General features: G+C 33.2%; 1 protein-coding gene across 1 annotated transcript in view; it reads left to right on the forward strand.

Annotated features, from left to right (window-relative positions):
• Positions 1-572: 572 nt before the first annotated feature.
• Positions 573-12,940, forward strand: part of Smp_197450 (phosphatidylinositol transfer protein) — a gene marked incomplete at both ends in the record, with an annotated part of 47,373 nt that continues 35,005 nt past the window's right edge. The window contains 5 exons of the mRNA XM_018799706.1: positions 573-650; positions 2,078-2,210; positions 3,340-3,543; positions 5,195-5,509; positions 7,457-7,699. Of these exons, the coding sequence (XP_018651469.1) occupies positions 573-650; positions 2,078-2,210; positions 3,340-3,543; positions 5,195-5,509; positions 7,457-7,699 (973 nt within the window). The remainder of the gene's footprint in view (positions 651-2,077; positions 2,211-3,339; positions 3,544-5,194; positions 5,510-7,456; positions 7,700-12,940) is intronic.

The following is a 12,940-nucleotide window of genomic DNA, read 5'->3' on the forward strand; positions in this document are numbered from 1 at the left end:
GTCGCTGATTAGGATAACTAAAGATCTCGATCCTTTTAGTGAATTTTCATCATTTAAAACTATCTGGTTATATTTTTTATGCGATCTTGAATACTACGTTCCTTTTTGTCGACTTTCTAGTTTGCTTGAAGTTTTAGATCGGTCAGTTATCGGACTCCCATTAACATCTGCTTGAGAGAATTCCGCTTCTGGGTTTGTAAACGTGTTTCATTCTTGGACATACAGATACTTAAGTGTAAATTATGAAATCATGGCTCTGAATCCTGTCTGATATAGTCTTGAAATATAAATATTATTATAATATAAAGTAATGTGGCCTATAACTTAGTCCAGATTCAGCGATTAAATTGTACTATTTTCATAATAATTGGTTCATGTTCTCTGTCGACCACAACTTGGATGATCATAATGAATATTGTACAAGCTTTTACCTGAAAACTAGGTGACTGATAAATATTACAATATGTCATTAAAATATCCAATATTCATTTATATTTGCTAGACTAAATACACTAATGATATATCTTTCGTTTTTTAGGAATCTAAATATTTTCGTTATTTAGCTTCCAACTATGCTTCTCAAGGAGTATCGCATATGCATGCCCTTAACAGTTGCCGAATATCGGATAGCTCAGTTGTATATGATTCAGGTAAACGTTCTTCGGTTGTTTTTGTTTATAATGTTTTTTCTTTGTGGTTGGTGGGCTTCCCATCCTGTCACTTTAGGAATACTACAGACGTACGCATATTCTTCTAATTAGTACTGTTACGTCACACCACAAATTAAGTGATACGGTATAGTCACAGACACCATTAAGTCGCTTAGAATTTTGTAAAACAATAGTACAGGTTGATTAAACCGCACTAACTTGTCTGTCTTTGTAATTTTCTATCTTTTGTTTGTATTTAATGAAATTTAATGTTAATTTTTTTCACAATCTGTGTCTATTGAATACTTTTGATCACTAATTTATTGTAATACACCATTTGTAAAGGCTTTTATTTACATTCTGTTTCTTAATAGTTCTGGAAACCATCAGTACAGATAGCATTTTCTCTATCCTTATTTATAAAATGGCTTATGATCGCTTGTATGGAGTAATGCACATACTTTTGTACTACGTACTGTGGCACCGTTATTAAGAATGGTTGAGTTGCCCAGGTTTCACAACATAAAAACATCTTTTAAAGCCTTCAATCGTTCACCTAAAGATGAATGAATTTATTCACATACTTGCCAAAAGAAAAGCACCGAAGTGTATATTTAATTGATTGAATCATGTAACTTATTAAGTAAAGGCTATTGATGTCATATCGGGTATGGTTCGAACTTAAAACTGATTGCATAAAAGCCAAGTCCTCTGGTCACTTAGCAACTGATTCCCAACGTTTCGACTGTTGGGATTTGATTTTCAGTTTTGCATCAGCTTTTAATATGTGAGGGCATAATTTTCAGTTGAGATAGAAAATATAATATTTTGTTAGTGGAACCAGTCAAGATGTTTTTATCATTTATGAACAAAGGTAGCGATAAAAGTGAACTCACTATAACAATTATCAAAAGGATATTATACAAATAAGGAAAAAGCAGATGGGTTCTTGTGGAGGCTGACATACGCTACTTGTTCACAATGTATGTAAACTTGATTGAGTCAACATTTTCGGGAATCAAGAGCTGAAAACCCTCCCCTATAAAGCAGATCACACCTGTAATTATCAAGGATACTTTTTCCTGAGGCCAATTTATTTCATTGAATAGAGTTCAATATACCTAATCCTGCCACATGAAATAACATTGACGTCATAAATGCTGACCATTTGAGCAAAGAAACTTTCCATCATTTAAATCTCAACCAAAGCAGATTATGAATTCATTGCCAGATTTGCTGTATAGTTTCTCTCACATTGGCTATTTGATCATAACTTACTTTAATACATCGCCGATCACATGTTTCTAGATGTGTTTATTTCCATTGCTTTAATGAGTGATAAGATGTATATTTCTTCCACGATAATAAAAGTGAAATGTCTTTGGTCTAACAGATGAGTTATTTGTAAACCTTTATATTTAACCTAGAAAAAGTCTCGTGAAGAGAGTACAGGCCGTGGAAGTGGTGTGGAAATATTGAAAAACGAACCTTATGAAAATGGTCCTGGAGGAAAAGGTCAATACACATTTAAAATTTATCATGTGGGTAGCCATTTACCAAGTAAGTTCTATGTTTCTGAACTCTTTGAACCAAAGTTGTTGGAGTTTTTCACAGGTCACTTACTAACCACTAACCTAGTGTATTACACTTCCATATTTTACATATTATTTACGTTGTATACAAGCTATGTTAGAAGTCTGATTGTCACTTAGTATGTAGAAACCGATAGACGTTTTTTTGTGTCCCGATAACAATAGTGAATGGTCACTTTGACATCCGTTTATTATGCATATATTTATTATCGTATAATTGCTAAATAACTAAACTATTCGTACTCATGTTCCCCTTATTATAAGCTTTATTTTGACGTATAGAATATTATTGTACGATTTACCATTCTTGAGTTATCCTTAGCCAATTAATTGCTGCCTCCCATATTCACAGCCACATTTGGCTAAATCTTGTGCAAATGTTATTTCCTATTTTATTGGTACGATGTGGTCAATCTGTTTGGTATATAAACTCAGTATGTTTGAAATACAATGATTCATACTGCAGAGGCTGTTATTGGTGTTCTGGACTTAACTGGCTGGGCTAGGCAGAAGCAGGACCGATAAGCACTCTAGACTGCTTGTACGGTTTTCGTGTGTCACTCTGGTTGGCGGTTTTGTCACGTCATACATTAACTAGGTATCCATTCGGCCACAAGTTATAACACATTTATATAGTCCTGAGTAGTTGTAAAAGCCTAATATGCATCAATATATATATATATATATCGATATAAGCCTTCATCGAGTAAGTTGGTTTGGACGTATGTTACTCATAACTAACCACCACCTACCTTGATGTGTGTTCCTGGCTGATATGTAAGTAGATTGGAAAAAAAGTTGGGAACTAAAAGCCCAGCGTGTGAATCCAATTTATCAGGTCATTGACTGCTGGTATGAAGCATGTCAGTCAGTACAATTTTCTTGGATATGACTTGAGGAATACTCACCATAAATAGTTAAAGACGATGGTTGACGTTATGTGACAACTTGGGACCATGTAAATTCCTGTCTTTTTTTACTGTGACTCACTATTAGAGTCATCTGTTCCGGTTATACAATTTGTGGGACAAACAATGCTGAAAATTTCCATATAAATATAATGTAGTTTAACTGTTGTTTTATAATTTAAACTGTAGCTTGGCTTCGTAATATACTACCATCATCGGCTCTACGTGTTGAAGAAGAGGCATGGAACGCGTATCCATACACCAGGACAATTTATAAAGTCCCTTTTGTCGAAAAGTTGGTACTCGATGTGGAAACATATTTTTTCGACGATGCTGGAGAACAAGATGATGTTTTCAACCTTTCACCAGATGAAAGAAAGGCACGTATCATTGGTGAGTTGTCACATATCGGATACTATATCGGTCTACATATTTTACTCATGAGTTAAACGGTAAAGCTTTTGTCATTAAATAACTGACGTTCAAGTTTTTTTGGTTTAATTATATCAGTTGTGTTTAACTCATTTTTCGTTTAAATTTGTTCAAATTATTGTGTAACTGGTAAAAAGAATTAGAATAGGGGATGTAATTAATTCGTGTGACTTAATGTCAACATCGATGATTACATCTATCCGAGGATGAGAGAGAAAGACGAGTCAACTGACCAAATCAAAGCAAAATAAATATGTTTAAAAATAGAAGTATAGATTAAATAATGCATCATTCAAGGATAACACTATGTTTAGTTTTATCTTAACATAATTATTAATTTCATGCAACACTATTTACAATTCAAACCGTCGATTTTTGGTCTACCGGGTAGTCAGACATAACATAGAATCTGGCACATGTGTACATTAGTATAAGTTGCTACACCTCATTAATACACCGAGATGAAATTGTCAAGGCAAATCCCAGAGTACTATATATAGTAGTATTATTGGTAGCAAAGTGGTCAGGCATAGAAGATACAATTCGAAAAGTAAAAAGTATGATTCATAATAAAGCCACAGACCTAGTTAATTGTCTTGTGTCATCGTTCTTGTTACGGTTTTGATTATGGTTGTATGGCAAAAGATTATTTGCGCTTTCATCCATAACTATTTCAACATATGCATTCACATTATTTCAAACTGTAAGGATTTTTTACTAGTTCTGCTATGGGAACTATTCTTCATCACTTACTAGGTAGTTTACGATAGGGTATTTCCTTTATATTTTCCTTCGAGTTCATGAATAATGACATATTTGTACATCATTTTCCCAAAGGGTAAATATTAAGAGGATTACACCGACTACTATGATGTCTCTGAGTTTCTTATTGTTTGGTGCCTCGGTAAAAGTGTTTTTTAAAAGCTCATTTGATAAAATGTAGTGAATAAGCATAATTAATCAGTTAAAAGACATTGAAAGTAAAAGAAATCGTTGCTATGGTTGGAAAACAGGTAGTCCAAAGATCTAGACAAGCTAAAATTGTGCACATATAGGGGTGTAGATAGAGTTTTCATCACTGTAAAAACAAAAAGATCCATTCAATTTTTATTTGCATCTATTGCTTCTTTATTCTAAGTAGTAGTAAATTCTCTGACTAACGATGGACTGCTTTATTTCATTCTGTCTTTATCCAACTAATTGCGGATTATTATCTGTCAACTAATTTTAATATTTTATTTGACCATGTACAAATTTAAGAACTGTTTTCAAATGTTATTTATTTTCCAAAGATTGAATTTCAAAGGTTATCGTTGTCTATAGAAAAGTGCAAACTCTTACTACTTCTACCACTATGGGATTTGAATCAACAACTGCATCTCTGTGCTAATGTGGTGTGGCGACTCGAACTGATGTACGTACATACGAGGTTCTATGTTGTGACTGACTGACTGACTGACAAACTAATGTAATTCTTTTCACCATAGATTTTTGGGTAATTCTTTAAAATCAAGTTTCTGTAAACGTTTCATTATTGTTAACGTATACTTTTTCATTTCCCTTTCTTATCGTTAAGTACATTCGTCCTTTTGTTTTCGAATTTTCTATGCAGATTTTATTGATATCGTAAAAGATTCAATTACTGGAAGTGATTATAAACCAGAAGAAGATCCTAGTATTTATGTATCAGAAGCAACTGGTCGTGGTCCATTATCACCTAATTGGCGTGAGGAATTTATTGATGCTCAACAAGTGACTCATGAAACTTATGAAAAACCACCGACTCGAACTTATGATAATTCACCAGCTACTGTTGAATGTCTAAAGCCACTTCATAAACGTATTATGTGTGCATATAAACTTTGTCGAGTAGAATTCCGTTATTGGGGTACACAAACACGAGTGGAACAGTTTATCCATGACACTGGTATGTAACACTTTTACGTTCAAAAGTTAAATGATTTATGCTTCTTGTTGTCTACTCAATTTGATAATTATTTATGCACTATTAAAAAAATATCTATGAATCTCAGTAATCATTATTATTTGTAAAATAATCCAGAATAACTTTGGCCAATATAATTAGTGGATAAATAACAGACCCAATAGAAGTCGGTATTATTTCTCCTGTTATTCATTTTTCAAATGAAAGTTTATATGCTCGAATTTGAGCCACAGTATTTTTATTTTAGGAATAGTGATACAATTAGACTGATTAAACTGTAGTTGAAATCTTCAATCTGTTGAGTGGGAAACAAGTCCTCTGATTGTTAGATCATCATATACTACTCAGACTTGATAAGTGTTTTGAGTATTTTTCACTGTTTTAGAATCTCTAATAATTTGTTTGAGTTTGTTTTCAAATGATACAATATGTGCTTAAAGTATGGTTCGTTTTATATGTATATCAACTTTACAAAACTTGTGCTAATATCGGGATTGTTAGTATGTTTCTATCACTAAAACTATCTATATGAAAGCGATTAGTTCTGTTCATTGGTCTGCTGTCTTACAAAAACTTTTCAGAAATAAAAACTGTTTTCTCCAACTAGTTCCTATTTAGGATATGATGCTAAAGTTTTAAGAACTGAGATCGAACAATTACATTTCACCGTATTGTAATAAAAGGAAATTAACTATCTCATTACTTCCCTGAAGCTTATTAAATAGGAAGTTAATCAATTTCATAACTTGTATTGTGTGGCAGTCAAAAAGAACTCTCTTGAGCGTATGTAACTTTCTGTAGTACTGTCACTCCTGATCATGCTACTACACCTATTTAACGTTTCACCCTATTCATTTATTCGAAATATTCTTTTCGAAGTTCTACCATGTTATAAAGGTCGATTGGGATGTAGCCGAACGAATTTTTACGAATTTCGTAGAGTAAAATACCAAACAATCTTTTCAAACTTAAGATTTACTGTTCAGTTTGTTTGAGTGTAACTTCAGAAATCTGTTCTCAACCGTAAAACAGTTTTCATGACAAATTTTTTTCACCTTCAAAAACAATTAAAAATCCCCCACTTTGAAAGGTGGTTTTTAAAGTGTGAACTTTGCCTTTTGAAGCCTTTTCAGTTATTAGTCGCTATCAATAAGGATAATTATTGTTAAACACTTATTAAAGCGAACTGTAATAATAATTTATTAAATTGTTGTAATTTTCCGAATCGTAGTAAATATTACTCCATTTACCACCGAATTGGGAGGTGTACACTTCACATTCATTACAATCGTATTGAACTGGTGTTTCAGTTTAGCCTAAATAATTTATGCATTGTCATTGTACTAAAATATTTCAAGATGTTTTGCTTGAAAAGAACATGTGCCATCTATCTAGTTAGTATGTATTGCTCATTTATCATCTGATTTTTTTAATATGATCGTTAGAAGTTGGTCAGTGCTGAGGACTACATAAATACGACATTGGTTACTGTTCATTGGTGGATTGATGCAAATATCTCGGCCAGGATGCTAATGACTCGGCAGTGGTAAAATTATTGTTTATGACACTTGATAACGCGAGCTCAAATCTCATGGCGAGTGTTAATTCCCAGTATATTGCAGATACGCTTTGCTAATTAGTGCCAACTCTCACAAAACGTAGGTCCAAAGTTTACTGCCCATGGTTTCCAACCATCTAACATCATAACATTGCATGTGACGTCGAGTCACTCTGACTGGTATTGACTTTTATCGGAATTCGTCTAGAATTAAAGGCTAGACAAACGTAATATTGATTAGTATTAAGCGATCCGTGTGTAATATTTGTATATTTGACTTTTTTTTACAATAGGATTATAATGAATACTTCAGAATGCTATATCGTCTTCTAAAACATAAAATTATTCAAAATTTTACTCCATTATTTTAGCACTTCGAAAAACTATGCTCAGAGCACATCGGCAAGTATGGGCGTGGCAAGATGAGTGGTATGGTCTTACAATAGAGGAAATTCGTCGTTTAGAAGAGGAAACAGCTCAAGCATTAGCGTCTAAAATGGCTGATTCAAACCAACTGCCAAATAATGGCGACGAGTTATCTAAGGAAGTTCGATCAACAACACCAAGCGGCAATGCAACTATGAATGCTATTGAAGTGAAATGTGATCAGTCTGGTGAAGTTAGTTTAAGTTTACATTCATTAGTTTTGATTTAATAGTCAGTTGACTCATACGACACATTCTTTTTCTCTCAAAATCTTTAGGTACATTGCGCACGAAATCACTGTTAGTATCATTGTAAACACCATTATCAGATTAAATTACCACTCTAGAACAGAAAATGAATAAACCCTGTTCAAAGACCATTTACTTATCTTTGAGAGAACACACTCAACATTTAACTAGGTCTCGGTCACTTGAAAGACCTCACCTTAACTCAGTCTCATTCGATCATCCGCTTACTGTTACAGAGAAGTCTGGCAACTTAGCTCGGTGTTATTTGCTACCCTGCAACTTAATGAAGAAACGTCTGTTCATCGTCCAGGTCGGCAACCACTGGTGACTGATGTCGCCGGACAGAACTACTGACGCAAATCAACGGTTATTGACTTGTCTATATCCACGTTCTTGTCATCAAAAGCTAGGGTCTGGTGAATGTCCCTCAACAAACGTCTGAGACATAGTAAAATAAATCTGGATTTTCCAGATCACTAATTACATGGTTTTCAGCTTGTAATGAGGTGTTGTTATCTAGCTGGACCTTAGCTGATAAATTATCTATAACTTGCTGATGTGTATGTAAAGTGACTTGCGAGTTCTTATTTTAAAATGTCATATGAATTGCCTAGGTCTGGTTTCATAATTACTTCTCACACTGGTTCCGCTACTTTATCCGGCAATAACGAACTAGCATACCTAAACGTCGCTCTCTGATTGGTGTTTCTATGGATCAGAAAAATACTTTTATAAGCATACACGCCATAGTATTAGGTCTCCGTCTATAAAGCAGGTACAAATAAAGAGATGGCACCCACTAATCCAGATTTAGAGAAGGCGGGCGAAAAATATCTTGCGACGTTTACTAATCAATGTCAAGTATGAGCAAACGTTTCAAGGTATGCAAAGTATGTCAGCTACAAGATAAATAGTTTAGGTTTAATTTACTAATCGTTTTTGTATAAGATTATGAAAGTTTTTTGACAAAAGTTTAGTTTACTGAATGATTATATTAAAATCCATGAATGTGTCAAATCGTATCTAGAGCATGTTAAGTAGGAATCTCATCCAGATCAGTAGAATGTTAAGCACGAAACGCTATTGACTGCATCCATTAGTGCATTCCAAAATAAAAATAATCTCTTGTTCTTTGCAAAAAAGATAGACTGGTGAATTTTCACATAAATTTTGCCATTCACATGCATACACACAGTTTTATGGCATTTTTAAGCAGTTTACTCAAAGTTAAACTGATAAGATATGGTTACTATATCATTCCCAGACATGCAACAAATATTCATCGAATCAAGTTGTCAAATCGTGTCAACACAAGCGAGACAGAGTGAATAAGATTAAGTCAATAATAATAGTGGTGTCTGTGAAAGTAAAAAGAACTAAACAGAAAGAATGTGGTTCAAGACGAATGAATTAATTTACAGAATTAAAGGCCATGAAATAAAAATTATAATTCAATACTTATGGATAGATGAAAAGAAGTAAATGGATCTACACCAATGTGATCAGTTTTAAATCATATCGCCTGAGAGTTCCAACCACTGATCAGGGTTACTACGCCAGTTGTTATGTATGCTAGAGTTGTATTCTCAAATATTGTGAGTACATAAACTGTACAAGAGAGTATATACTTCATGAGATACCTTTCTCAGAAATTTCTAGTTTCATATCAATTTCCAATTAGTGATGTTATCTATTGAAATGTATCCCAATTTATACTTCCATCAATTACGTAATCCACAAATTGAAGTTTTTGTTAACCTCAGTCAGTCAGTCAGCTATAACGTAGGACCAGGCACATATATGCATCGGTCAAAGTTGCCATACCTCGTTAGCACAACAAGATGAGCACTGAATTCATAAAAGTAGTTAATTTAATGTTGTTAATACATAAAAGAAAGGTTGTGTATAAGTATATAGTACAGGAAGAAAGACAGATATGAAGCAATTTTAATCTCAAGGTTTAAGAGAAGATAAAGAGTGTATACACCTACGCCATTGTGATCGATTCTGAACCATATCACCTAGAGTCTCTAACCATTGGTTACGATAGTCACGCGGACCCCAACCAAGTAGTCTACATCTGCCAACATGGCTTAAACTAGAAGTTAGTGACTTCAAGCACTGATGCCACGTTATGGTTTGGATTCCCCTAACTTTCTTCCAACCATCCCCAATACTAGTCAGCATTTTCGTTAACCTATATAATGCTTAATCGCTAAGCATACAATAATGATCTTGTATGAATCTACTTTTCTTGAAGCTGTTTAAGTAAATTGTTCAAATTAGTTCTTACCGTTTACGGAATATACAAATGTTCCTTTGGTAGTAGTGATATGTCATTTAACATTGATGTGTTTAAATTGGATCGATTCACATATAAGCTAGCTTGTAAATTATTTATGGTTGACTATGACTGAGATGAAAATAGTCACATACTTTCAACTATATTCGTTCTAAATTTTTCACTTTATTTCAACCTTTAAATTTGATATCCCCGTCGCCAAATGATGTGCTTGAACAAAGTCGATTTCGCGGTAACGAACGAAAGGCTAATGACACAATGACACGATAAGCTAATCTAATCTGTTGTCTCAGGCCCTGCTAACTAGATGAAGAAGTCCAAGGCAAAGTAGGGGAATATATGTTCCGTAATCAGCCGAGCACAAGCGAGTCATAAGGGGAAAAACTCAAGCGTATATATACAGCAACAAATTGTCCTTGGGCGTCATTATAAAATAGCACACTCAAAGAAACAATGGACCAATAGCGTTTAAGATAGTTTACAAGTGGGAAATATGACGTGAAGGTAAAAAGAGCGCTTTTGGCGCGAAAACAGCTACATTCAAATTTTCTAAATAAAATTACAAAATTAAGCCATTTATCAAGTAAGTTCTGGGGATTTAACATCCCTAACAAAATTGTTCTGTATATTTGAAATCGTTTTTCTTTTCTCTACAAAAGCATTAATTTTACGCTTTCACGGTTGCGTATCCCTGTTTTTTTTGTCTAAATTTTATTAGAAATGTGAATCCGATTCAAGCACAGCGACATCAGAAAAATTCCATCTTCCAGTTAATTCAACTGATATTACAGGTGCGGTTATGTCTGATTGCTACTCGTCCAGTTAAAATTACGTAACCTGAGTAGATATTATGTATAGTGTGTTTTCCTCTTTTGTTTTATATATGTATCTGTAGGTGTTGCCTCTCTTTTCATACTATTATCATTGTTTTTTTATCTACAATCATTTCGAAAGAATCATATTTCAAGCATTGTTGGTGGTAAGGTTAGTCGAATAATCTGTGTCAGAAAACCCCTACAGATTAATACTATTAATGAATGAATAAGTAGATTAAAATAAACTTCAATGTAATTTAATCCTTAGCCTAATTTTTTATGTGTCCTCATTTATTCATATATACAAATCTATATTCCATTAGTAGATACAACACGGAATAGAAATATAAAACTTAGTTCATTTAAAAAAAAGCAGTAAGGATGGTATCAAATAGAACCGAGGCATACAGTCTCAAAACTATACACCAAGTTGAGACATTCTAATATTCCTTTTTCTTTCTCACTTTCTTTTTACTTAATTCATCTTTATTACTTAAGTCAAGTATAATGTAATACTTAGTTACATAATTGATTATCTTCAGTCATTCATTTCATTTTTTTTTCTTTCTAATTGTTTTCCTAACTACAATTTTAGCATAAAATTCTTTAAATACTACTATCATAATATACTTTGTACTTATCTTTCTATCTATTTTACACTATTTATTTGTTATTACATCATATAAATATAACTATTAAAAATGCGGCTAAACTAAAATGCTGGTGAGCGGCCTATACTCCTCCATGAGGGGTAATAGGCCACCTAAACTAAAAAAAAACAAACATATTTTTTTGTTGTTGATTTGTACGTGTTAATGTTTACGTTTTGATTAGTTTCAATGTGAACGTTCTATTTTGTTGTGTGTAAAATATTTGAAATAGAACTTACGTTATTTTTCTGTGTATTTATCCATGGTATTTATAATTTAACGGTTGTTTTGCTAATCTCTATGCTTTCCTAGATAGTTATGCCGGTTTATGTTGTTTACAATTGAAGTTTGTCATATATATATATCTTCGTGTGTGTAATCATTAACTTTCAGTATTAGTGTATAATATATTTGTTTATTGGATATTGTTCTTATATTTTCTTTTCAAACTGTATCTTGGTCCATAATGTTTTTTTTTAATTACTATTAATTTCGTTACTATCTCTACTGCAATGTAATTTTGCCTTGACAATTTCATCTCGTACTGCTAATAGGTTATGGCGACTTAAACCGATGTACACATGTGCCACATTCTACATTGCACATATGCGAATTAAAGACTGACCAGTTGCAGTCCTAAACATCAATGGGAAGATTCAAACAAACAATACCAAGTGAATTTAAACTTCACCCCATTGCACAAGCAAGTGGCTATCAAGGCTCAGTAGATGAGTGGATAACGCGATGGTGTTTGAAGCGAAAGGTACTGGGTTCGAGTTCCACAGTGAACATCAACTCTGAGATGCAGGTACATCCAGCTGACAAGTCCCAAATAGGACGAGACGTGCATCCTGGCTTCCACTGCTAACCACTATCCATCTTTGCTTACAATCCTTTGTTTGCTTTTTTTCTACCGAAATGTCAAATCCAGATGTATTTCTCAAGAAAATATATTTAATTTATCTAATTTTTTGTACTTTGTTAATTTTACTTTCTTACTAAGTTGAACCCTTCTTTCCATCCGAGAGTTGGTCTTTGGACTACACATAACAATTCAATTAATCACTGAAGTATTTTCGTATTAATTCTGTCATATCAACGATTTACGTACTTTCTAAAAAAAATTGAATTATTCTAAATTAGTTTGACTATTAACATTCTAATTTATTTATTTTTTTTACACTGAATTTATATTTGTACTTTTTTATTTTTCGTTGTGGTTTGATTATTTATCCCATTGTTTAATTTCACATCTTTTGCATACAACTGTATGTCTATTTTTGATGGAGTTTTGTTCTCTGAGCTGGATGGTTTGGTCGTGGAGCTTTCATCGTCCTTCTGAACGACATCATCAGCACAAACTTCTACTCGAAACTCCACGACAAAACCATCCAGCTCAGAGAACAAAACTCCA

The sequence above is a fragment of the Schistosoma mansoni genome, chromosome 3, assembly GCF_000237925.1.
Source record: "Schistosoma mansoni strain Puerto Rico chromosome 3, complete genome".
NCBI classification, from domain to species: domain Eukaryota; kingdom Metazoa; phylum Platyhelminthes; class Trematoda; order Strigeidida; family Schistosomatidae; genus Schistosoma; species Schistosoma mansoni.